Source organism: Anas platyrhynchos, chromosome 1 (assembly GCF_047663525.1).
Source record: "Anas platyrhynchos isolate ZD024472 breed Pekin duck chromosome 1, IASCAAS_PekinDuck_T2T, whole genome shotgun sequence".
In the NCBI taxonomy this organism is placed as follows: Eukaryota; Metazoa; Chordata; class Aves; order Anseriformes; family Anatidae; genus Anas; species Anas platyrhynchos.
Window position 1 is genome coordinate 159812268 of NC_092587.1, and position 27523 is coordinate 159839790.

General features: G+C 37.9%; 1 protein-coding gene and 1 long non-coding RNA gene across 2 annotated transcripts in view; one reads left to right on the forward strand and one right to left on the reverse strand.

The window, feature by feature from the left end:
• The window catches only part of LOC140001481 (uncharacterized), a 162264-nt gene extending 148759 nt beyond the window's left edge, over positions 1 to 13505 (reverse strand). Inside the window, exon 1 of the long non-coding RNA XR_011806719.1 lies at positions 13075 to 13505. This is a non-coding gene — a long non-coding RNA (uncharacterized lncRNA). The remainder of the gene's footprint in view (positions 1 to 13074) is intronic.
• A 1395-nt stretch (positions 13506 to 14900) lies between these two features.
• SLITRK1 (SLIT and NTRK like family member 1) lies at positions 14901 to 19697 on the forward strand. The gene is made up of 2 exons (XM_027443046.3): positions 14901 to 15078; positions 15296 to 19697. Exon 2 carries the CDS (start codon positions 16330 to 16332, stop codon positions 18406 to 18408), a length of 2079 nt encoding a protein of 692 aa, XP_027298847.1. The 5' UTR covers positions 14901 to 15078; positions 15296 to 16329; the 3' UTR covers positions 18409 to 19697.
• The last annotated feature ends 7826 nt before the right edge of the window (positions 19698 to 27523 follow it).

The following is a 27523-nucleotide window of genomic DNA, read 5'->3' on the forward strand; positions in this document are numbered from 1 at the left end:
TGACACCAAAGTTGTTCCCAGCATAAAAGTCAAGTGTTCAGCATGTCACTATGTTGCAAAACATTAAATAAAATTCAAAGTGATTTCAAATTCTGGTTTGATTGTATCAAAATTTGATATATTTCTTGTTTCTTGCAAGTGATAAACCTTTATTAACTTGTTTAACATCTTCATCAATGATCTGGACGAGGGCATTGAGTGCACCCTCAGTAAGTTTGCAGATGACACCAAGTTAGGTGCGTGTGTCGATCTGCTCGAGGGTAGGAAGGCTCTGCAGGAGGATCTGGATAGGCTGGACTGATGGGCTGAGGTCAACTGCATGAAGTTTAACAAGGCCAAGTGCCGGGTCCTGCACCTGGGGTGCAATAACCCCAAGCAGAGCTACAGGCTGGGAGATGAGTGGTTGGAGAGCTACCAGGCAGAGAAGGACCTGGGAGTGATGGTGGACAGTCGGCTGAATATGAGCCAGCAGTGTGCTCAGGTGGCCAAGAAGGCCAACGGCATCCTGGCTTGTATCAGAAACAGTGTGACCAGCAGGGCTAGGGAGGTGATCGTCCCCCTGTACTCGGCTCTGGTGAGGCCGCACCTCGAGTACTGTGTTCAGTTTTGGGCCCCTCGCTACAAGAAGGACATCGAGGTGCTTGAGCGGGTCCAAAGAAGGGCGACAAAGCTGGTGAGGGGCCTGGAGAACAAGTCCTACGAGGAGCGGCTGAAGGAGCTGGGCTTGTTCAGCCTGGAGAAGAGGAGGCTCAGGGGAGACCTTATCGCTCTCTACAGATACCTTAAAGGAGTCTGTAGTGAGGTGGGGGTTGGTCTATTCTCCCACGTGCCTGGTGACAGGACGAGGGGGAATGGGCTAAAGTTGCGCCAGGGGAGTTTCAGGTTAGATATTAGGAAGAACTTCTTTACTGAAAGGGTTGTTAGGCACTGGAACGGGCTGCCCAGGGAGGTGGTGGAGTCACCATCCCTGGAAATCTTCAAAAGACGTTTAGATGTAGAGCTTAGGGATCTGGTTTAGTGGGGACTGTTAGTGTTAGGTTAGAGGTTGGACTCGATGATCTTGAGGTCTCTTCCAACCTAGAAATTCTGTGATTCTGTGATTTATTGGTAATTGCCAACCCGTTCTACTACGTCTGATGACATAATGTTGTTTAGCCTTCATATTTATATATTTATTTAAACCACAGACATCAAAGTTATTCCATATCATTTACCAAAGTAAGAGGATGACAAGCTTTTTTCCAGGCAGATAAGCAGGCAGGTTTCTTATACTGTACTACTCTTGTACTACTACTCTTGTGTATTATTCCCAGATGACGTTGATACTAAGAATTAATTTGAAAATACATTCCTTTTACATATTTTAGTCTTTCAAAGAATTACATTAATTTTTGAGGCAGTGAATATAGTCAATTTCTATCCATACAGAAAACAGCATTAGTACAGACAAAAAACTATGTATTTCTAGTATTGTTCAACTAGTCAATCTATTGACCTCAAGACACTACTGCCTAAGCTATACCTCAGTTGCTGTACATGTTTGAGCAAAGCCATAATTGATTTATTAAAATTAATGTATTTAATATATTTAATTTAATTTATTAATTTATTGAAAGCCAGCCTTCCTTCCTTCCTTCCTTCCTTCCTTCCTTCCTTCCTTCCTTCCTTCCTTCCTTTTCCCTCCCTCTTTTCCTCCCTCCTCCCTCCTAGTGCCTCTCCCTCCTTTCCTCTCTTCCTTTTTCTGTTGGTCCCTCTGTCTTTTCTCATTTCTTTGATTTCTCTCCTCAGTAGACAGAAGATTACAGCAAAGGGAAGAGCATGCCACCTCTGAGCCAAAGTCTTTCTCTTGTGATTTAATTTTGAGTTTATCTTTCATACAATCAGTATTGTTTAAGAAATTAATTATGTTAAATGCATAAGTAGAAAGTGAAGAAGGAATAATTTTGCAGTATTTTGCATCTCCAATTTAACTTGTTTATTTTTGGATTATGGGAGAAGAAACATGTCTCAGTATTAGAGTGTATTATCTCTACAGCTGAAATCCAAAAAGAAAATAGAGTGTGGGCCAACAGCGGGTTCTTAAATGCTGTACCAGATGTTCAGAAAACAAATATCAAATTAACAATTTATGAAACAAACTCATAAAGGCCAAACTTATTATGCATTTCTGTCAGAAAAGTGCTGTTTTAGCAATTATTCTGGCTTTAATTTTCAAACTCAGTGTCTGAACTGAAGATGGTATCATCAAACCAAAAAAAAAAAAAAAGTCCTAAGGACATTTCTGCATATCGTGCAAAAATTCTAGGAGAAAAAATAGTTATAGTTTTATGTTGGTCTGATTCTGCAAAGTACTAAACATCCTCATTTTATCAAAAGTCATTGGGAGCTGTAGATGCTGTATGTCTTTTGGGATCAGCTTCTGTAGCACTAATGCTATAATATGAGAGAAGAAACAAGCAAGCAAGCAAACAAAAACCATAAATCTGTTCTAAGGCTTGTCAACAGTTATAAGAAACACTGTGGGTTTTTCTATGTGTGTGTGTGTTTTTACCTCCACTTACAGAGCCTGGAGTACATGACATATAAATTTAGTGGTTATATATGTATTTGTAGAAGCACGATGTTTTGATAATATTACCAGGTTTAATCTTTCAGCAGCAATGCTTCTGTACCATTTGTGATATCAAGATAACTTGTTCAAAGATACCTAGTACTACCAAAGTGTTTTACAAACAAAATATATTATATTATTGCTTTAAACTACTATAATCTTCATCCAATGATCACAAAACACTTTTTAAATGTCAGTTAAAAAAAATCACATAATTTCTCCTGATTTAACACTCGGGGCTGTGAACATGTATGAGTAAATGATAAAAGCTCATGGCTCTTTCTCTAGTTCCTTGTTTTTCTCCCTACCAACTACATAGATAGCAAGTGGCAAAGCTTGGAGTAAATGTATGTGATAATAACATTTTTTTTATTACTATTATTTTGTAATAATCATTATTTTTTCTTAGCTCTTTTTAAGATTCATATTAGATCTAACAATCCAACATAGTTTTGTTAGCTGTTTAAACCTTTGACAAACTGAACCTATGAAGCTTATATTTTTTATCACTAAGTTGTTCTGGATATTTGGAAAATAAATGTTTAAGTTAAAATAGTTCAGTTATTTATCTCACCATGTTGTTAAATTATGTTTAAGAACATGTTGAAAGAACTTTGAGGATTTCTAGTCTGCTGCAGGAAAATATGAAAATTACCAAGGAGGTCTTCTTGAGAAATGTTGTGCTTTTTATCTTCTTTGTGAAACCATGACAGTTTCTAAGCTACAACAAAATCCCATTATGTTTACTGAGCAAGGTGGTGATAACCAAATTAATTATAGTTTTGAATTATACAAAAGCTGACCAAGAGACCATAATAATCATTGTGGGCAATGATTATTGGACAAATTGTCCATCTAACTATATATTCAATTTCTTGTCCATCTAACCATATATCCCATTCTTCATTAGTTGACCAATAAGTGGTTGTTTGTTGCACCAGGAGCTTGGCAGCTAAAGGACTACATGGTAGTGTGCTCTTTTTTTTTTTTTTTTTTTTTTTTTTTTGTGCAAATAGTTTGCTTTGAAGATTATTATTTATTTATTACTTTTAACCATATTATGTATTTTTAATCATATTATAAGTTGGAAGCTTTTACACAAATTTATTAGAATATTGAGGGGCTGTGTTTATTATTATTATTATTATTTATTTATTTATTTATTTATTTATTTATTTTTGTATGTTTATGTATTTATCAACCATCTTTAAAAAATAAAGAGAAAAAGGAAGAACACATTCATGTTATAAACAGTAGCTGGAATCTCCTAGTAGCAAAAATGACAATCAGATATAACTATTTTTTTTTTTCTAATCATTACTATTTCAAAAATACTTAATTCTTCAAAGTTTTTGTGAATTTAAGTGTTACTTTTGTATAAAGATGAGAGGCTTGGTTTCAAGGAAAGAGGTTAATTTCCTTGATATCAAGCAAAAGATGTTGATTTTCTTGGTTTCAACAAGGTGATGCTAAATTAAAAAACAGATAATCAAAATGTTAGTGATGGTGCTAGGGAAGGAAGAAAATATTCATAAATGCTAACAGAAAGTCATAAATTCAAGGAGTGTTTGTAATAATTAGAAAAATTGCTTCCAATCAGTTTTATGAGCCAAAATTCAGAACTATAAGCTACCAATAGACATAGTATATGTCATAATATATGTCTTTTATGACACTTAAAACCATAGCACTCTTTATTTTCACCTCTCATTTCTTTCTGATGTGTTAGTAGAGATGTAAGAGAAAATAATATAACATCTTTCTGTAATATTGAAAGGTAATAAATAACACCAGGACATGTCCTTCCATATTAATAACTTCAAAAGAATTTTTTAAGACACATCATGACGTCATTTTTATCTGTTCAGTCTGCTTTAAAAAATAATTCCCTATTTTTATAGTGAATATCTGACAATTTTCAGTTTAGATTTTTTTTAATGCATAAATAAACCAAAACATTTCACACACTTCATTCCTTAAAAAAAAAAAAAAATACTAATAAAATAATAATTTATTTGTGTTGATATTTTTCAATAAAGTATTAATTCTTTAAAACACCTCCAACACAATCCTTTTGGATGGTATTAACCACATCCAGAATTAGTGATCTAAAAGTCATTTAGATTTGCTGTAAGATAATGTAAAATCTAAGGTGTTTAATACAAAAAGTTTTAGAGGCCTTTAATACAAAAGGCCAACACAATTCATTCTTCTTGTTTTGTATGTATTCCAGTATGAAATGAATGGCTAAATTTCTCTCAGGTGTCTGCAAGGATGCCTGAATTCATGTCTCAGACTAGCTGTTAAAAGCTAAAGCTGCCCCATGCTTCTGAAGTTACAGATATACTTAGTAAATAGCGTACTATCTACTTAATAGAAACAAATATGCTTCAGTTTCAGTTTTAAAAGCTAGGTTTAAAAGCAGCAAAATATTTTATTTAAATATTTAATTAAAACCAAGTAATTTTGAATTCCCACTTTCCTTTCTTAAAATAGAAATAAAATATTAATAATTAATTAAGGGGAAAGGATAACCTTAAATTTAATCCTTTAACCCCAAAACCAATGTTGGTTTTTTAATTATTCCAACAGTGACCTAATAATAATAATGATAATAATAACCTATTAAATCAATTGGTTAGAAAAATATAGTACTGCCCTATAATCATTTTAGATTTTGAGAAATTCACCCAAAAGTGAGCTGTTACTCTTAACCCTCACACAAATCTCTTTTTAGTCCTTAGATAATTTCTTTTTCACTTGGTTTTGGTTTTGCTTTACCTTTAGTTGATCTTTCACTGTTACATGAAGGCACACAAGTTATTGAGTCAGTCCTCAATAACTTGAACTTTCATGATGAGTGTTATGCGAAGGAAAATGACAAAGAGCGTCAGTGAGAAGTGAAGTGAGTTATTCAGCATTGACTCTGTATGTCCTCCTTCCGGTGTTTACCAGTTGTGGCCCTGGAGTTCCTCAGCAATCTTGTATGTACCCAGAGAGAGGGCAGCACATTTCAGTGATTCTACTCATGACCAAAGACCAAAGAAAAAAACGTGCTACATTTCTACTGCAGGAAGGGACTGTGGTTGGTCAGTCTTCAAAGAAGGGTTAGACCACACTTATTGCAAGAAAGGAAGGAATATACTGTTGCATAGATTGAACAGATCTCTGGTATCAGACTGCCCTGAAAGTGTGCAACATAGCAGGTTCATCTGAGGCTCCCTTGTGAGGTTCTGTAGTGTAAATGCTGCACCCTGTGCACCAAAAAAAATATCTGTTCAAGAACTAAGCACATTAACCTCAGTTCACATGCATCCTACAGGACCTATAATGTAGACCTAGTCTATAATTTATGAATATCCTTTTCTAGTTATGAATGTAAAACTAGAACATGAGTAAGTATTCATGTCAAAGAAGGTAAAGAAGTAAAAGTGTCCGTTACTTGAGTCACATGGTTTACTCAATCACTATCCTAATTTTCCCTGATCTATTCAACTGAGAACATGCCTGAAAAGCCTTGTACCTGAGAGTAAGCAAGCAGCTTCCAGTCAAAGGAGAGAGATCACAAGCTTAATTAATGAGGGTGCAATTCTTATGACAAGTATATAAAAATACAAAGTAATATAAAAGTATAAATTATTATAAAAGTATATACCAAGTATTCTATGATTCTAAAAACAAATCTGAAGTAAATTATTATCTTCAGCAAAAGTTATGTTACATTTATTAAATCTAAATATCCATGCAGTTTATGTAGTAACTTATGGAGTAAATATTTATGTTGCTTCAATAGAAGTCTTGTGGAAAAGTACAGAGGCCTGCAGCACCCATAAATAGGATGAGACTGAGAAGGGCATATTTGGTATTTGCTTGTCTAGAACCTAAACATAAATACATTGAAACACCTAAACAACAACACTATACAATTATTTCTGAGACTGTAATGTTAGTAATGGCATAACCAGAAAAAATGCCCGAGTGATCTGACATAGTTAAATGTAAATATAAATGTAGTATATAACAGCAAGGAGCAAGAGGAGACTTGTGATGTAATTGCATAAATAGGGTACCGTGAAAATCATAAGACATAAACTCTGCACTGTAAAACCAGTAGATGTGGAACAGACAGGAAGAATGAGTGGGGAAACAAGCAAGTCCTGATCCTGAAATCTGTGTTGGGAGCAAATGAGATGAACCTTTCCTCTTAGGGAGGTTGTGAGGAATGTAAAAATACCATGGATGCATGAGAAAAAGAGAAAGAAAGATGACCCTTGACTACAGTCCTAGCTTCCCTCATCAAAGATATCTCAAACTTGATCCTGAAACCTGACCACAAACATCCCAGCTAACTACATGACATCAGCTATGTGATATTGAATAATTAATGTAGGAAATTATAAATAAGGACTATTTGAATATGCAGTAATAATACTTGTGTAAGAACTTATCACTGGAAATACATGTTGTTAATGAATGTCAGTGTAGTAAAGCACTGCTTTGTGCTTGGTCTTAGTTGAGTCTTTTAAATACTTCCATCACAGTGATGTTTAACTCCCAGATGTCTATATACATCTGTATCTGTATACATACATGTATACTCAGTTGTAAGAGTCTTGTATTAAGTTGCATTTAATACTCCATACATTTTACATAGTAATTTAAAAATAATTATACCCAGAATCACTCCAGCTAAATTGTGGGGGCTGAATCCTAGAATTCAGTATGTATCTATCCCCTCTGGGTATAAGGATGCTGCCTTAGCTACCTCAGCAGCAATATTGATTTCATCCTGCCATCAGCTCTGTAGGACAAAATTGTTTGCAGACTATAATATGAACCACATCAATTAAATAGTCTTGGTTAAATAAAAAGCCTCAAGAAGCTAGAGTTAGTGGGTAGAGGATAGCGGAGGAAGTAAGGGATTTCTTAGATCATCTTTGCCAACAGAGAACAAAATAACAAACTACATCCTAAGTGACCACTCCAGCTTTACATCAGAGTAATACATATGAAATAAATTGGGATGATGTGATGCAAAATCAAGTAGTACAACTATTAATTGGGTCACCAACCTCTTTTCCTTTATGTATATGAAATGTCATTTAATTTAAACTAAAATGTCATTTAGGATTGGTTCCAGGATACAGTTTATAGGCATTGCATAAATAGGCAGAAGATTTTATTTTATTGTTAGCAATATTTCATTTATTCAATATTCTCACAGTTTGCTGATGTCTAGCAATTGTCCTTTTAATGTTCAGACAACACAGGGTGCTATCACAATGGATGTTTTCAGAAGGCTGTTTAGAAATTTTCTGTCAGTAAATTGCAATTAATCAAAGCAAAAGAAAAAATAATCTGGACAAAATTAATTTTGAAAAAAAAAATAAATAAAAAAGGAAGGTATCAAATTCTGATTTCCTTGTATTCACTGTGATTTTCTGTTTCAAAATATGTTTTGTCTTACACCAGAAAACAAAAATAACAAAAAACAGAACAAACCAGTTCAATCAACTCAAACACTTCATGTTTCTGTTTTGAACTGCACTGAAAATTATTAATTTATTTTGCATCTTTATCTGGTTGCCTGCTTTTGTTTTCATTCTATTTGGTAGCAGAAAAAAAGTAACTGATGGATTTCCAGAATATAAAACCACATCTTCACAGTCCTTGTGTTTAAATAGGGAATTCTTATGTGTTTGTTTGTTTGTTTGTTTGTTTGTTTTTAATAAAGTGAGAAACACTTCATATTTCAAATGTTTCAAAAGTTTGAGGAAATAAAATATACCTTTTTCCCCCAATTAATATAATAAAATTATGGTGAATTAAGATGTGAATTAATAAGAAAACCAAGGCTTGGTGTTACTGTCACAACACATAACTACATTAGGCCTCCAGAAAAAAAATGCAACGGTTGCATATGCAACCTTTGATGCATACAATCAAGTCTGAGAGAGGTGGTAGATCAGACAGGAGGCCTTTAGCTTTTACTTGGGAACAGACTTATATAAAAGAGTCCATAGTTCTTTATCTTTAAAATACTGGGATAGAAGGCAGCACTAAGCCTTCTGAGAATTTGGTCTGTTTCTAACACTATCAATAGATTGACGTGTGACCTTCCCAATGTCACTGCTTCCATTTTCCAATCTGTTGAGCAAATAAAATTATACTATGTTCCACTGTAAAAACTTTAGGATCAGTTGATAAGAAGTGGGTATTATGTAAGATTTGACTTTTCACATTGCACCCTTGAATAATGATCATAATTACCTCAGTCACCACTTTTGCCCATCACAGTTTACAAAGTACCTTTGGGCTGTATAATTCCTTCTACTTCTGCAGAATGAGAAACTGAGTCATGGGGAAAAGAAATGTAGTTTGTAGTTATGTCAACAAGATATTTGTGAAGATAGAAATAGGGCAGTCTTTGTCTCAGGGTCATGTTCTGCATTTGCCTCTCCATTATTAATAGAAATACTTGTTACAGAAATACAGAAAATGTAGTTACAGAAAGAAACACACTCTTACCTACTTTTGTATACTTAAATGATCCTTATGTTGCTTTGAGACTGCACCATGAAAATGGATAAGAAAATAATTAATTATTGAGAAGACATTATAGATCTATTATTCAAGTTGATGTGATTCAGTGGTATTAGTTGTGTAAGCAATAAATTGAATGATTGATTTCTTAGATATTTCTTCGATTGATTTCTTAGAATTTCAATAGATTGGCTTTTTTTTGTTGTTGTTTTGTTTGAGATAATTAGTTTTCAGTGTTAAGTGTATATATAAATTACACTGTTATTTGTGTTGCATAAGTTAACTCTTGTTCTTTTGGTCACAGAGCATGAATTTTCATAAGAGGTTGAAAGTCATTTTTAACTAACTTTAAAATGTATAAATGCACTATTTCAACTTCTTTTTTTTTTTCCAATCTCTAATACTTCAGAAAAGAATGGAATAAGCAAACAAACTACAAAATGGTCACATTAGGAAAAGTACAGTACTGTATCATGTATTGATCACTCTACATGGGAGTCAAGTCTTGCAGGTTGTATAGAATTGTTGTTAACAAGTGCTTAAAATGATAACATTGGAATCTGTTAAATATATATATATATGCTGAGATTAGAATATGGAGCAAATGCTATCACTCCTTTATTAAGGGCTATAGCATTACACTCATCATTTCCCTGCTGTGTCTGACCAAAATAATAAATGTTTGTCACAGCTCCATTTAATTGCACTGTAATATTTTTTTCCCAGTCTAAATGTGTGTTTTATCACAAAGGAAAAAAATAAAATAAAATAATAAAATAATAATAATCTGTGCACTTCAGTGCTGCAGTTCTGAACACTGCAATGCCAAATTTAGGAAGGAGAAGCCTGGAGTGGAATTCCAATCCCTGAATCAGGCAACCAACCATCTCACCCAATGCACTGGGAAAGGCAGAGAATCAGGCCCCCACAAGATAATGAACATCAAAAATGTGGTTCAGAGGAAATTTAAGAAAATTGCTGCAGTAAAATCTCAGTTCATATTCTGGGGTCAGAGCTGCAACAAAACCATTTCCATCTGCCTGGGATCTACAATCTGAAATTCTCTCCTTAAAACACATAACCCATTTACGTTCTATCAAACTTTTTATGTATGTATGTGTGTTCATATGCACGTGTGTTTTGGGAAGAGAAGGAGATGGGTGGCTCAGCTCTTTACCTTTCTCCTTCTAACCAACAGCATAGTGAGCAGTACACATTTTCCCAATGAAAACTCAGGGTGAATTCACTAAGTTGGAAGAAGCTCAAGTCTGTCCCTTGACTTCCCTACAGTACCCTTTTCCTTTGAAAGCATGTAATTCCAGCAAACTATGTCACAGGCTGCAGAGAAAATAATTTATTATTGTTATTGTTATTGTTATTGTTATTGTTATTGTTATTGTTATTGTTATTGTTAATAATAATAATAATAATAATAATAATAATAATAATAATAATAATAATAATAATAATAATAATAATAATACATAGCAGGAAGAGAAAAGAAAGTAACAGGGAAAGAAAGTTAAAATATAAATACGTATGTGAGGATTTGATGCTTTAGTAAACAGCTATTCCGGAGGCTCTTGCCATCAAGAGCAGTAGTTCTGTGGCTCTGTCCTGTGCTAAGAACTGCTCAGGTATTTTAATGCAAGCTATCACAGTGGAAACTAGGCCATAAACTCAGATCAATATATACAGTTTAAATAAGGATTCTGGTCAGGACCCTGGCCTGGCCTACACCTCTTCCTTTCACAGCATCCGAATTTTTAAATTATATGAATACATGGCTTTTATGGCAGACTACACCGGATATAAAACCCGTCTACTTCCGTGACACCTGTTCACATATCTGACACCTACAGTATAAAGCTTTTGAGAAAAAACTTGTGACCTCTTCAGACCAATGTTTCCAACCTAAAATTATTGCAATGTCTGACGAGTAAGTGTACTGGAGAAAGGAAGTCTGGGTTTTAGTATGGGCTCCACAATCTAAATATCTGATGTGTGAAGGCTACCAGGTCAAGTTCAGTCTCATATAAAACCACAATGCAAGCAACTTCTCCCAGGGCTCTTCACACTCTGGTACATGCTGTAAGCAGTAGGTTGTAAACTCATACTCTCCAATCAAACTTACTCTCGTTCAAGGATTTTTTTATTTTTTTTCTCGTAAAATAGAACAGCTGCAGCAAGAGGGCTTGTAGTCTGCTGGTTGAGTTTTGGAGCCAAGAAAGAAGAACATGTGGGCCATAATGCTCTTACACTGCAGAAGATAAAAAATTTTGATTTTCTAATCCAGAGCCAGTCTCCTACCCACTAGATGGAAACAGGCAAACTACTTATCCAACTTTCCTTTCTTTATATTTTTTTTTCATCATCCAATACTGTATCATTTTGCAGAGCTCCATCTGGCAAACATATCGCTACCCTAAGTTAAAACCAGATGATTTGAACTTGTCTAAAGTCATTGTATACTTAAGGGAACATAGTTTCTAGAGGGGCTGTATCAACATATAGAGATACCTGTGTTAACTTTCCATCCCAGAATAGCCAGAACCTGAATAAAGACATAATGTCAAATGAAATAATGATCCTATGACTTTTCTATTTGCTGCATCCATCATTGCTTGTAGTATGTGCACATATACATGTATATACATATGTACGTATATGTTTATGTATGCTTACACACACACACATATATCTCCCACAGAAAAAGTGGTTATTATCTCCCATAGAAACAGAGAAGTTGAATTTACTGTACATAGCACAAGTACGTAACAAGCAGAGTATCTACTGTAATAATTTTTGTTGTGTAGAGACTTCACAGATACTCTGAGTTCTGTTTTGCAAAATCTGCAACGTTAGATGTGGTAACTATTTTTGTTTTGTTTGTTTGTTTGTTTGCTTTGTTTGTTTTTTAAACATGGCTTGATATGATATAAATACACCCTTAACCAGTGCTACTTGTATAGTCATAAAGAGGAGGTGGGAGATTACCAGTTGGGAAAATTTAAAAGTAGCCCAGTACTTTTGCCTATTTGAAGGTATTTTCCATATTAGGAATAAAAACATACCCATTTAGAAGTCAAGTGTGAAGTCCAAGTCAAATTGCTTGTGTTTGGCTAAGTACAGGACTTTAATCACAAAAGAAAGGTGTAAGTGGGAAGCTTATTTCTTTAGATTTCTAGAATCCGCAGAGAGAAGCAGGAGGCAAAAGGCATCAGATAATGAAAGGAGTCAAGGAAGATAGAACAGAACTCTTCATGGGTGCTCTTTCCCCTGTCTGATCCACTGGATAATTTGGAGTGGATAATGTAAGCTCTGGTTGTTCAGCCTGTGTATGGGTTTTAAAATGAGATGCTTATACTGAATTGTAAAGAACCAGATTCACTGGGACTTCAGTGCTGCATGATCTCTAACTTTACCACACTACAAAAAAAAAAAAAAAAAAAAAAAAGTAAAAAATATTAACCAGAGGGATTCTGATCAACCTCATCCAGGAGCAGGTATTTCCTTAAAACAATTAGAGACAAGCCCCTTCTCCAAAGATATATATTTCTATACGTTATTCAAGAAGATCAGAAAATCTGGAAATTTAGGATTATGGCACTGGATAGGTTTAGAAACAGAATTATTTCCTGGCACTGACACACCTTTCCCGTGTAACTTGACTTAAAGAACCAAAACTTCAAATATCAAATCTAAAATGGATATCTTTCTTTTCTTCCCTGACTTGTCTTGTAGATGATAACCTTTACATGGCAGATGCTCTCTCTCAATACATATATGACATATATAAATCTCTCTTTATAGTTCCAAAGTATACAGCTGCAAGTACAAAAGGCTCCTTATCTAAATACTCTCTCTTGGAACTTACATATTACCCATAAATATTGTTACATCTTCTGACAAATTTTTACCTTCATTTTCCACTTTGAAATTCCAGGGCCTCAGATGGCTTCCACTACTTCCCACCTCTCAGCACATCTCTTGGAAGAAGCAGGCTATTTGTCCTTCATGCTTCAACAGCAGGTCATTGTCTCCTTCCTTTTATTTGACTCGTATTTTTTTATTTCATATCTTGTTAATATTCAGCTTCTCTGGTTGCATTTTGATTATTTTTACGGTTCCTGAGCAATTTTAATAACACGAAGGTAAAGATGCTTAGAAGCTTTATTCTCGGGCAGGAAGAGAACAAGCTCTTTGGTCCTCCTGCCCCACATCCCTGTGAGCATTCAACACTCTCCAGAATTTCAGCGTTTCCTCCCCCATGCCTTTACTCACGGAGATCGGGTAGCCTCTGCTAACTCCTGCCCCGGCCCCCTCCCGTTCCTTGTCCCCGCCCTTAAGCCTACTCCTTTCCCCTGACTCTCCCACCTCCGTCCACGGACTTTCACGGGAGCCTTCTTGCCTCCGGCTCCCCCTGCATTTCGACGCTGCAATTCTTGATCCACGGAACGTTTCCAGCCAGCCTAGATCCCTCCCACCCCCCGGCATGCACCGAGAAGCAAAGTCAAAGAAACCGACAGGAGAAATGAATTAATGCGCCTCAACGTGGCGCCAAGTCTCCTTTCCCTCTTTTTTTCTCCTAATGAAACCACTAATATATTTCTTGTGGTGCTTTCTCTCTCAGTGGCATTTTATCTCTTCTGTCCCGTTAGTAATTTATTGGGCAGGCGTTTTCAGAGCCAGTATTTGTCTTTTTCTCTCTTTTTGTCTGTTTCGTTTCTCTCTCTTGTCCCGTTTCCCCCCCCAGCTTCCCCCTCCCTCCGCAGTCCCTGCCCACCGCAAAGGCCAAATCTTCATCCTGGGGACCCGAAACGGCCACGGCAACTGTTGTAATTTGTTCGTGGTCTAATTGCATTAATTTGATAAGATCATCGTCAGCAGGATGTCTAATTTACTTGGAAGCAGCAGTCAGGGAGAAAAAAAAAAAAAAAAAAAAAAAAAAGCTTTGACCAAATTAGCATGCCGCCGGGACCAAGGGCGCAGTCTCCATATGGCTCCCTGGCTTTCCCTATAAATAAACCTCCTCCGGTCCACCTCCGCGGTTGCATCCTCCCCTACCAGTATGCCGCAAAGTTCATCGGCGGCGCCGGACAGGAGAGGCGCAGCCCCGGGCTGCAGGAGGCACCCGGCGGCTGCCGCCCCCGCCGCCACCCCCGCCGCCACCCCCGCCTCCTTTGACAAGGCACGGGGAAAAGCAGCTTTCCACTTGCACCACCGGAGAGAGGTGCAACTGGTTCTTTGCTCGTAGGCATCTGAAACCCGTCCAAACGATGCAGAAACTTTTGCGTGCCTGGCTCCTTTCTTTAAGGCCAGGCACCGATTTTTTTTTTTCCGCTGTGTAATCTCTTTTGTCAGAAGTGTGGGAGCTGGAAAGGGCGGCAGGGGGTGGGGGTGGGAGTGGGGGGTGGGGAGCAGCTGTTGTATTTCCACACAGCGCGTATTAGGAGTATCCCTAGAGAAATATATATGCGTGCACATACGTGCCTATGTAATTCTATGTATGTAGATAAGAATGTCAAAATGCACAGCTGTCAGTATCAGCCTTCTCCCCTCCTTAAGGGAGACACTGTACTCTGTAACCATGAATTCTTAACAGTGCAGTAATCCCCTCCTCCCTCTCCCCTTTCTTGTCCGTGATCATCTAAATTATATATATATATATATATATATATATATATATATATATATAATGCAATAATCTACGGATCTACGGTTCTACATTGTATAGAGAACACCAGAAAGCATGAAACGCTATAGACTGCAGAGGAGGAAGAAATGCATTTAAAGCAACGATAAAAATGGCGTGCAGGATAATTACCTCAAATTGCTATTCGCTTGACACCCTGACACTAATTTTGTTCAAGCCATTGGGACATACAATAAGGCAAATACACCTTCCTCGCCTGCTTGTGCAGGTATGAATGTGTGTGAAGAGGGGCAATAGGGATCAGGTCGGGAGGAGGGGAACACTAAACTTTCCATCTTAAAAAAGAAAAAAAAGAAAAAAAAAGAAATAAAAAAGAAAAAATTAATTAATCTATTTAAGAAAAAGCATCTAAATAGATCGACAGCTTATAATGCCAGCGTTTTTAACGCTTGCTCTGTATGTGAATTGATTTTTTTTTTCTCCAGCATTCCCTCAGCAGTCGGATTTTTGCCACTGCAGCTCAGCAGAGGGTGTCAGATCTTTCAGAGTGCACCAGGTTGAAACGAGCAGAGCCTCTTAGCAACTCTCCCCCTGCGTGCCTGTGAGTGTGTGCGAGCTTAGCGTGCGGCTCGGCAGCAGCGGAAGAAAACGGAAAGAAGAGCGAGTGAGGGCGCGGGCGACGAGGGGAGGCAGCGCGGCCGGCAGGGCGAGGCGAGGCGCGGCGCGGTCGCTCGGTCGGTCTGTCAGTCCGTCGTTCTGTCGGGGAGCCCCGATCCCTCCGCAGGCTCCCGCCGCAGGCAGCATGGGCAGCGGCGCAGCGCAGCGGGGGCAGGGGGCGCCGCGCAGCGCCGGGGGCTCGGCGGCCATCGCCTAAGCAGCGCCTTCAGCACCGGCAGCCCGGACAGCTCCCGGCGGGCGGCCCCGCGGCCCCGCGCCACAAGGTCAGCCCGGCGCCGAGCCCGAGCCGGAGCGGGAGCCGCGCACACGCGCAGCCTCCGCGCACACCGCGGCGCGCTCCACCCGGTCCTCTCCGGCATGCGGCGGCTGGCGGCGGCCGGCACCGTTTCCCTGACGGTGAGACCGCCCGGCCGGCAGATCTCCGCTTAGCTTCTTGCCCGGGAACCGTCAGGGAGGGAGGGGGGTGGGGGGAGAATCGAGAAGGGGGATTATTTTTATTTTTTTCCTCTACTTTTTTTTTTTTTTTCCGTGCCTTGCAGTACGTGCCTGGATAGTTTGTGGATATAATTATTGACTGGAATCCGGGCTGTTGCAATTCTATGTGTGTGCTGCGGGGGGGGGGGGGGGGAGAGAGGAGAAAAGAAAAAGCCCCCCCCGCTCCTCCGCTGACCCTTCTTGCTCCCTCTCCCCGCATTCCCCCCTCGCGACCTCGACCCCCTCCCCCCCGTTGGTGGTGTTTCGGACATTTCATGTATTGAATGGACTGGAATTGCTTTCCGTGTGAGGAGGATGGTTGCTGTTACTTTGTGATGAAATCGGGAATGAATTGCTCGGTTTAAAAATGCTGCTTTGGATTCTGTTGCTGGAGACGTCTCTTTGTTTTGCTGCTGGAAACGTTACAGGGGACGTTTGCAAAGAGAAGATCTGTGCCTGCAACGAGATAGAAGGGGATTTGCACGTAGACTGTGAGAAAAAGGGATTTACCAGCCTGCAACATTTCACCGCCCCAACTTCCCAGTTTTACCATTTGTTTCTGCATGGAAATTCCCTGACTCGACTTTTCCCTAATGAGTTTGCTAACTTTTACAATGCAGTCAGTTTGCACATGGAAAACAACGGTTTGCATGAGATTGTTCCTGGGGCTTTTCTTGGGCTGCAGCTGGTGAAACGCTTGCACATAAACAACAACAAGATCAAATCGTTCAGGAAGCAGACTTTCCTGGGGCTGGACGATCTGGAATACCTCCAGGCAGATTTTAATCTATTGCGGGATATTGACCCGGGAGCATTTAGGGACTTAAACAAACTAGAGGTGTTGATTTTAAATGACAATCTCATCAGCACCTTGCCCCCCAACGTGTTTCAGTATGTGCCGATCACCCACCTCGACCTCCGGGGAAACCGTCTTAAAACCTTGCCTTATGAGGAGGTCCTGGAGCAGATCCCAGGCATTGCTGAAATCCTGCTAGAGGATAACCCCTGGGACTGTACTTGCGACCTGCTGTCGTTGAAGGAATGGCTGGAAAATATACCCAAAAATGCTTTGATCGGCAGAGTGATTTGTGAAGCTCCCACTAGATTGCAGGGCAAAGATTTAAATGAGACCACAGAGCAAGAGCTGTGCAAAAAGAACAGAGTGGATTCTAGTCTAGCTGCTCCCCCTGCTGAAGAAGAAACCTGCGATCCTGGTCCCATTCCAACCCCCTTTAAAATACATGGCAAGGAAGACCCTGCCACACCAGGATCTGGTCCAAATGGAGGTACAAAGATTCCTGTCAACTGGCAAATCAAGACTAGACCCACTGCTGCTGTGTCGACAGTTAGCGCAAAGAGCAAGCTACTGACTACATTGTCCTGCCCTCAGATATGCAGCTGTGATCAGATCCCTGGCTCGGGTTTAAAGGTTAATTGCAATGACAGGAATGTGAGCAGCTTGGTGGATTTGAAGCCTAAACCATCCAATGTGCAGGAGCTGTTTCTGAGAGACAACAAAATACACACCATCAGGAAATCCCACTTTCTGGATTACCGGAAACTTAATTTACTTGATTTGGGCAACAACAACATAGCCACCGTTGAGAACAACACCTTCAAGAACCTCTTTGATCTCCGATGGCTGTATATGGATAGCAACTACCTAGACACCCTGTCCCGGGAGAAATTTACTGGGCTGCAAAACCTGGAGTACCTGAATGTGGAGTTTAATGGGATCCAGCTCATCATGCCTGGAACCTTCAATGCAATGCCCAAACTGAGAGTCCTCATCCTCAACAACAACCTACTGAGGTCTCTCCCAGTCGACGTCTTCGCCGGGGTCTCACTTTCCAAACTGAGCATACACAACAATTATTTCATGTACCTCCCGGTAGCAGGGGTGTTGGACCAGCTCACCTCCATCACCCAGATCGATCTGCATGGCAACCCGTGGGACTGTACTTGCCCTATTGTGCCTTTCAAACAGTGGGCGGAGATGTTGCGCCCCAAGGTGATTATGAGCGATCTGAGGTGTGAGTCCCCAGAAGATTTCTTCAAGGAGGATTTTGAGTCTCTCTCCAATGATGTGATTTGCCCTCAGCTGAAAATATCACCCACACTAAGTTCTACCAACAAAAACAGCACCGGCTTTGCAGAGACAGGCACTCACTCCAACTCCTACTTGGAGACCAGCCGGGTCTCCATTTCGGTGCTGGTGCCAGGGCTCCTGCTGGTTTTTGTGACCTCTGCTTTCACGGTGGTTGGCATGCTGGTGTTCATCCTGAGGAACAGAAAGCGGTCCAAGAGGAGGGACGCCAACTCGTCTGCATCTGAAATCAACTCCTTGCAGACAGTCTGCGACTCATCCTACTGGCACAACGGGCCCTACAGCACCGACGGGGCCCACAGGGTATACGACTGCGGCTCCCACTCCCTGTCGGACTGAGGCGGGGGCGGGGGCGGCCGCCACCCGGGGACCGGCCCTGCGCTGCTAGGGAGGTACACGCCAGTCAGGAACGTCTCTGCACCTCGGCTTCTTTATGTGAGAAATAAAAAACGCGCGCACTCGCCCTTGTCCCCCACTGCAAGCGCTGTGCCCGGTGCTCGCTGCGGGGAGGCCGGCGCCGGGCCGCAACCCCCCCAGATCGGCACAGCCCCCCGCGACGGGAGCATCTCCCGCCCGTACTCCGCCGGGGCGGCAATGGACGAGCGAAGGCACTCTTCCTGCTGCCCCGGCAGCGAGAACCACGGCCGTTGGTTTTGTTGGGCTTTTGTGTTGTTGTGCTGGGAGTCGTTTTGCTTTTCCGCCTTCTTCCCTTTTGGACGCAGCCCTCTCCGGAAGGCGAGGAAGAGGAGGGGGACGGAGGAAAGGCTAGTGTCAGCATCCTTCTGAGAGCAAAGCAGGAGCGGAAAGTTGCACGAAGGCATGAATGTAATGTAAATAAATGACTCCGACTCCGAAACAGACAAATGAACAAAAGCAAAATAATAATAATTAAAAATAAAGACAGACAAACAATCAAACAAACAAACAAACAAAAAAAAAACAAGTGCTGCATGGCTCGCATGGATACAACGCACCCCAGGGACGCTCCAGCCCCCAACTGGAAGCAACGTCTAGTTCACACCATCATCCCTCTTACCTGATAAGTCCCTTCATATCAAACCTTCTATATAAGAAATACAGTATAATAATAAAAGTGCCATTTCGCCATTTTTGTGTGATCAATAGGCAGTAGAAATCGTACTTTTACTGTGGAAAAGTGTAAAGGTTTTATTTAAGACATAGTTGCATGAATATTCTCATCTGATTTTTTTTTTTTCATTGAGGAGGGGATGACTTTATTGGGAGATATCTGTTTTCTTGATGGTGGGTTTAATTTCTTTGTTTGGGGGAGGGGGGAGGCTTTGATTTTGTTTTCTCTCTCTTCTTTTTCAATATACATATTCAGTATTGCCTTTCCATCTGAATGTAAAAATTAGTACCCTTGATTTATATTATGGTAACAGTGTAAACATTCAAAGAAAAAAAAAAATCCAGGCAGTTAAGCATGACCAATTAATGTCACTCTAGTGCTTAGGCTGCAAAGTTTAATGGTAGAAAATTCTGTGCTGTTGTAAATCTTACTATAACTTGAGGAAATCAGAACTGAGGAAGCAAGTGAAACTTACTAATTCTATTCGAGGATTTTATAATGGCATATTTTTTCAGTATTAAAGTGAAAATGTTTTCAACTCCTGGTCCTTACCATTTTTCCAGTACCAGCTCTTGCAAGTGGGTTATTTGGGTTTAGGGGACAGAGCCTCCTTTCAGTGCTCTCTGTGTGTGCTTTTCCCTTCCCCCCTCTCCCCCCCCCCCTTCCCTCTCTCTCTCTCCCCCTTCCTCTCTCTCATTCATTCACACGCAGAGGCATAAACACTCTTTCCCAATGTAAATAACACACAGAAGTTTCCTGCCTCCTCTTCCTTGCCTCTCCCTCTCTCTCTCCTTTGTAATGTGGCAGTGAATCCCTTTATTAATACTGTGAATCTCTTGCTGCTGCTGCTGCTGCTGTTGCTGCTGCTGCCACCCCTTCTGCACACACTGCAGATATATAAGGGTGTTAGTGGGAATTTGATTAAATTGACTCTGCCTACCTCGGTCTCATTAAACCAGAGACAGCTTTCACTGGTCAGCACTTCAGTCCTGTATGCAGTTTGCTGGACTGCTGACGAGGTGAGGCTACTGCATGCAGCTGGGCTTCAGCAGCTACTGAAAATGGGAAAACTAATTAGTGAAAGGAATTTCCCATCCCTGCTCTGGATTGCTGCATCTTTAATATTAGATGCTGAAACAAACACAGTGCAGGGTTGTGGTTAGACTCAGGCAACTTGCATTTGTTCCTGTTTGTGTATGGGAAAGTGCCCCTAACCCCTGTAATACTCGTAGAGGCAAAAGCCCCTTCAAATCACTTGTCACTCAGAGCTCGAGTCCCAGTGGAGATATAGAGAATTTCAGTCACGTTGCTTCTAGCTTTCTTCAGGCAGAGAATCCTTTTAAAGAGTAAAACACCATAAGGGACTTGCTAAACTTCAAATACTGACTCGGTTTGCTTTATAGAAAATGCCCACCTTTGGGATATACAATGAGAAAACAGACATACATACACAGACACTGCAATTGATACACTCTTGAAAACGAGGCAGAAGCCTAATCCCAGGTGTTACTGAAGTATTAAATGTGAGGAATAGATCATTCTTACAGAATCCTTTATCAATATGGAAAAGTCTGCAGTCTCCTAGAAAATACCTTGAAGTTTGATTGTGCAGCTCTGGAAACAGAGTGTCCTGTTTAATTATATAAATCATTTCAATTCCAAGGACCCTTCTTTATTTCCTCCTGCTTTGTTAGACTGATTGTTCCACAGAGGCATGCTGTATAAGACAAGGTGATGGCAGTAGAGTCACTAGTTTGTTATTGTGCTTGAGAAGAAAAAGAAAATGCAACAAGGCAGTATTTCTGCTCTTAAGAGGCCATCAACTTCAATTTAAGCATAGCCTCCCCAAAATATTTAAGAATAAGAAAATACACTGGACTACCACTTAAATCATGCTGCCTTTTCCATGATATTGCAGTGATAAAATTGAAGAAGTGAGAGCAGTATGAATACACACCATGCTAAAAATCATTATTATGTTACAGCCACTGTTATGGAGGTTAAAATAAAAGATATAGTATATTAAATATGCCAAGTCACTGGCTGAGGCCAGACATGCATGCAATCCAGATCATATAATACTAAACATATATGATTATGATTCATCATTGAGATATAGAATAAGCTTGTAACTTTGATCCTCCACTTTCCTTAAAGTGCTAGTTCATTAGCACACTTTCATAGAAATGTTGGTTCAATTGGGATATTGAAGCCATGCATTTATGAATGTTTCTGTGTTGCAGGTGGGGGAAAAATATATATATATAAAAACAACCCTTTTTATTTCTGTGACACTTTCTGATTTTAACACTTCCATGTGTTTATTCTGTCAGATACTCTCCCTTCAGACACATAGATCATCTAACTCTCTGAGACCACATCATTATCAAGTTTTGAATTACAGTGTTTATCTTATTTGTAAAATTTGCACTTCCAAGGTCATTATATTAACAAACAAACAAACAAACAAAAACACTCCCAAGAAAGAAAGAAAGAAAGAAAGAAAGATAGAAAGAAAGAAAGAAAGAAAGAAAGAAAGAAAGAAAGAAAGAAAGAAAGAAAGAAAGAAAGAAAGAAAGAAAGAAAGAAAGAAAGAAAGAAAGAAAGAAAGAAGGAAAGAGGATGCATTGAAGGATAAGGAAGTGCAAATATGTGAAACGTATAGTTAGCTGTCTGTCATTAAAAACAGCAACAACAACTGTATATGTTTTAATTTATATCAAGCTTGTTTTAATAATACTTTTAACATTAGAAGCCTGAATAATATCCTTCTCAGTACATGATTTTTCTTTTCTGCTAATTCAAGAAGAATCTCATAACTTCCAGCATAACATATATCACATTAAGTTACTTCTCTCTTGTTTCATTCATCATAATAGATTTCTTTTGTTTCAGAAAGGACATAGATGAAAGAAACAGATAATTAGTTAGTTAGTTGAAACAGATAGTTAGTCAGTTGAAACAAAACAGAACACTGCAAAATACTTTTTTTTTTTTTCTCTGAAAACACTTCATCTAAGAATAGCCTAGACTTTAAACTGTTGCCATAGAAATATTTCTGTATGCATGGTAGCCTCTTACATGCCATTGCAGAAGACTGAATGGAACTTTAGCATTGATAAAGTTTTAAATTAGGTGTTACATATCTTTTTGAGCATAATTGTACAGATAAAACTGCAGAGGGGTGTGTTGTTACATTGCTTTACTAGTTTTTTTGGTTATGCCAGGTTACTTTATAACTTTAGAACAATTCCATTGAATATACAATCTTTCAGATCTACTAGTAAACTGAGATGACACAAACTGTAACAAGAGTGGGATCAGATTTTGTCTAATGGAAAAGAAAAGGATTTCTCTACTTTACTCAAGTAGAAAAGATGTTAAGATAACATTTCACAGTTTCTTAAGCTGGTGGCAAAACTCATTAGGGCAGCAAGAAACCATAGCCTTTATTAGCCATGAGCTGTTTTCTAGGTCTCCCACATATAAAAGTTTCTTCCCAAAGAGAGGTAACTCTTAGTAAAGAGGTAAACCCTTTCTCTGTTGAGCATTTTTCACTATATTTTTGTTCATGTGTGGTCCAGAGTGAGCATTTCTAGATGATTATGGACTTCCTCAAATAGATGTTTTTGTATTTAGAAAAGTTTCTGTAGGTATATATGTAAAGCAGGATAATTTCTTTGACTGAAACTTATTCCATGTGTATGTTCAGTTCAGATTTGTATGACTTTTGTGATTTATGGTACAGGAATTTCAGTGTAATGGACAGGACTTCTGAACTGGCTACTGCATGAGTACTTCTTTTTTCACTATTTGGGAACAAGTCAGAAAGGGAAGAATTCACGGTATATATTGGTAAAATACCATTGCACTAAATCACCCAGATATTTGTTTAATGTTTAAAATGCTCTGAAGCTGTATGGAAATGGCCAATGAAAATTACAGGAAACATTTTATTATTATCCTCAGTTTTTCCCAAACATAGAAATATTATCATTGGAGAAAATGCGGACTGAAAAGTGCTTCAAATACTGTGTTAGTTATTCATTCAAATTATGTATATCAGTAGTAGCTTAATGGGTAAACTTGTAACAGATGATATTCAACATAATTGTCTGAGAGTTTCAGAAACTGTTGTCTTATTATCTTGTAGTTGGAGAAATATAAAAGAGATTCTTCAGTATTACTTCTTCAAGATTAATTGCCAGGTCAGTCAACATATCATCATGCTGAATGGTTTCATTTACCCGATAAAGTTTCTGAATCAATTTCTGTTTATACTTCTTAAATGCATTATTCAGTTATGTGAGAGAGGACCAAACTCAGAAGAAATATCCCTGAAGAAAATAGCAGTCTCCTACATCAGTCACTTGAAAGCTAAGACTGAAAATGCATAGTGAAGGAAGGACAGAAATAACCCATTGTAGAAGACACAGTTAACTCTAAGGGAATGACTGCTTTGAGTGCCATTGTTTTAACATTATTGGTGGGACAAAGTGCTTTACAATATTATTGGTTGTATCAGAACTCCTTTTCCATGTTTCTCCCTTTCTATTAGATTGAAATATTGATCATTTTCAGAAAGTTTCCAACTAAGCCAGTAGAAAAAATAACCTTAACTTTCAATGACTTTTGTTGATGTCATGACTTTTCAGACAGAGCCCTCAACCTTTGATCTCAAAGCAGGTTTGTATAAGCATGGTTTGTCTTTTTTTTTTTTTTTTTTTTACTTTATCATTCCTGAATCAATTGCAACTGTCTTGCAAATGGACATTTTAACAAACAAAATTAATCAAAATGTGGCTTGTGGGAAAACAAACAAAAAAAAAGGAATATGAAGCTAGTGTTTTGTTTTGTTTTGCTTTCTTATTCTTTTAAATGAGAGTTCAGGAGAAGGGTCAAAATGTAGTGCAGATGAGCTGTGAAGAAATTAAGAAGTAGTGGAAAAAATTAAGTTATGTGTTTCACTTTCTGGCTCACTATATAACCTAGAGTGTAGGCTATACACCTCTCACCTATCTTGATGGTTTTGATTGAGATGCTTGTGCACAAACCAGCAGTGTCCTCATGCATGAGGCTGATAGATACAGCATAAAGACTAGGGTACACTCATAAGTTTTTGGAGTGTGACTAGAGCCTAGGTGGGATACATTAGAACATTTAAAATTCCCAGTCATGTGGGAAGAATTGAATTGTATCATGGATATACACCAAGAGGCTGGTGACTTGGTTCACTTGGCCCACATAATTTATTTGGATTACTTTTGTATTTGAGCTGTCTGCATGGTGTTAAAAGAAAAGACTCAAGGTTAGAAAAAGATATGGTCAGCTGGTGATCATGCAAGATACTTTAAGATACCACAAATAACACTGTGTGTCTATGATTGGGCAAAGTATTTAAACTCTAAATGTAAGTAAGTTATATACACCTGAACCAGAGATTATTAAACACAGTTTAGAACTAAATCAAATCCTTGAAATTATACAAAATGTCAAAGATGGTTACCTGAGACATGGCATTTCATTTTCAAAAGACGACTTAAATTTAGAGAGTATTAGTTGGGTCAAATGCACCCCACACATTTTTTTCCATCTGTTTTCTTAACTTGGATTTTATTTTTGTCTTTTAAAAAAATCCTACTTTTTTGACTTGGAGATTGTATCCTAATGACTGCTTTTGAATAGGATGGACTCCTATTTCAGCCAGTGCTTTTAGAAATTGATATAGTACATAACTATAATAGAAACGTCATAACATATTAGAACACTAAGGAAACAAAAATATAACAACACCAACAAATCCGGACAATTATTGCTTCTCCTGTAGTAGCAAATAACTGGTTCTTGGGTCAAGCTTGAAATATAAATGAGGAATATAATACTCCAGGGTTATAGTCATTATTGAAGTCATTAAGAGGATCACAATGAGAGATAAATGCTAGCAATGGATGAGAAAATATAGTAGTAAGTGTTTTAGAAGGAAATATCTTTTGTGAAAAAAAGTGCCAAGCTGTAAATGGTTTTTCACCGGAGGATTGAAAAGGGAAAAATATAATTTAATTAAGGACACACTGTAACAACCTATTCACATGAGGTATCATAAAAAGAAGACAGATTGTAGGAAATATTTAAGTGCAGGATGTAGAAGATGTGGCTAGACCCCAGAGTCTATTAGTCATATTGTAAGTGGATGTATCAATTTGCTCAAATCATATATGGCATGACAAAGTTGGTGGTATTGTGGGCACTCTGCAAAAAAAATGTGAACTTTTAAAAAGAAGTGATATCACTTGGACTGGGTACAAAAGGGGAGAATGAAAACAAAAAATGTAAAAGATTTTTTTTCCACAGTTACAGCTTGGGAAGTGAATAATTCAAAAGTAGTTACTGGGGTTATAAAGACCAGTATCGTGTGCCTTTATTATAGAATTTTATCTATTTTAGTTAACTTGTTTGGAATTCTTATAAACATGATCTACTCAAAAAACAAACGTGATGTTGATTCTCTCTTATGTGTCATGGTAGTTGACCTTGACCTTGACTTGAAGTGCAAGTAAAGGGATAACCTACTGAAATAGTCTTTTTTTTTTTTTTTTTTCCCTACATTTTCATGTGAGTACATTTTAACTGTGGTATTAATCTTATATCACTGTCACAAATTTTGTTCTACCCTATGACACTAAAAATGGTGGATAATTATATTAGTAATGGTAAAAATAATATTGATATCTTTTAGGTTAAAGGGTTTTCTCTTTTCTTTCTTTATACAGTAAATTAAGATGCATATGTCCTATGGGCAGAAAACAACCCAAATGTACTTTTGTACTTTATCTCCCTCTCTCTCTCTCTCTTTTTTTTTTTTTTTTTTTTTCCTTGGCTTTTGGCTTTTGTCATTTTCATGCTTTAAGTTATGTATGCATAAGTAAGAAGATGATGCACAAACAAAAGGTAGCAAGAGCAAGAAAGAAGAGGAATGCACAGGAATTAAATTATTCAGGAAGAAGAACTGTAGGCCTGAACTGAAAAAAACCTACTTGTATTGACTTAAAGGTTCTTTGAGGAGCAGGAGGCAATAAGTTTTTGAAAGACCTTTCAATGACCATGTTGTTATTAATAAACAATAATATTAACTAACTAAAATTTTACTATAATATGAGAGTTTTCAAGAACAGAATAAATTATATTTAAGATTATTAGATTGTTTATTTTGACCTTATAATAAGACATTATTGAAATTAAACTGTGAAAAAAAAAGTGGTTCTTGCTACAGATTCATAAATTACTAATTTGTCCACATTTATTAGCTTAGTTACATACGTATGTATTAAATAAGACTCATCCATATTTTAAACAAATTCATAGTACTCATAGGTTGCAACCTGAATAATAAATGTAAGGATTCTTAGTTGATTTTTGCATTACATCTGAGCATGTCTGTTATGTTATGGATACTGAGAATTCAATAAATGTGAAGGCAAAAAATGCTGCTAAGATTTAAAAATAGGTTTAATATTTTAAAGTATACATTCTGGCTGTCAGTGTTACATCATTAGTAGAGTATTGTTCAGGTAATTCCGTAATATAGTTTATATATGTGGATATAGTTGGTTATGTGAAAGCTATAAATTTCTGATTATGAGGCAACAAACTTATAATAAAGACACTTAACAAAGACTTAAATTTAAGATAATTGTTGTGGAAGAATTGAGAGTACTCAATCATAACCAATATGATAACAAAAAAAAAATTACAGATTACAAAAAACTAATTCCCATCCACAGATAAACACCTGAAATTTTCAGTCGATTTTTTTTTTTTTTCCCTAAATGTTGGAGTTTAAAAGTCCATTTAAAACTTTTTTTTTTTTTTTTTTTTTTTTTTTGTGTGTGTGTGTGTGTGTGTATGTGTAGAGATCAAGAAGTCAGTTAAGTCAGTTGCAAATACCTGCTCTATCTTGATCAGGAATGTCAGTCTTAAATTCTCATATAAAACCAAATTGTGACACAGTAATGTCAAACAGAAAACTTTCTTTTTTATTTTTTTTTGGAGTTCTTTACTACTTCTGCCCCAGACAAAATAACTACAGAGCAGGCTAGCCTTTCACAAGTGGGCACAATAAAATTTGTACTTACAATTTGAGTGTAAGATTTAATTCTACTTGTTCATTTGAAAGTGTGAATATGCATGGCGTGGGCTCAACATTTGACTCAGAAATTCATTAATGGTCTTAAAAGTTCATTTTAATTTTTGTTGGGCTTTGTTTGGTTGTTTGATTGTGGTTTTGTTGTTTTTGTTTTCACTTCCAGTTTCCTAGGGTTTAATTACAAATTTCCTTCTCTTAAATCCCATAAGACATCTGTAACC

Coding starts and splice junctions, on each gene's coding strand:
- SLITRK1 (XM_027443046.3), top strand. CDS start 16,330: ATGCTGCTTTGGATTCTGTTGCTGGAGACGTCTCTTTGTTTTGCTGCT.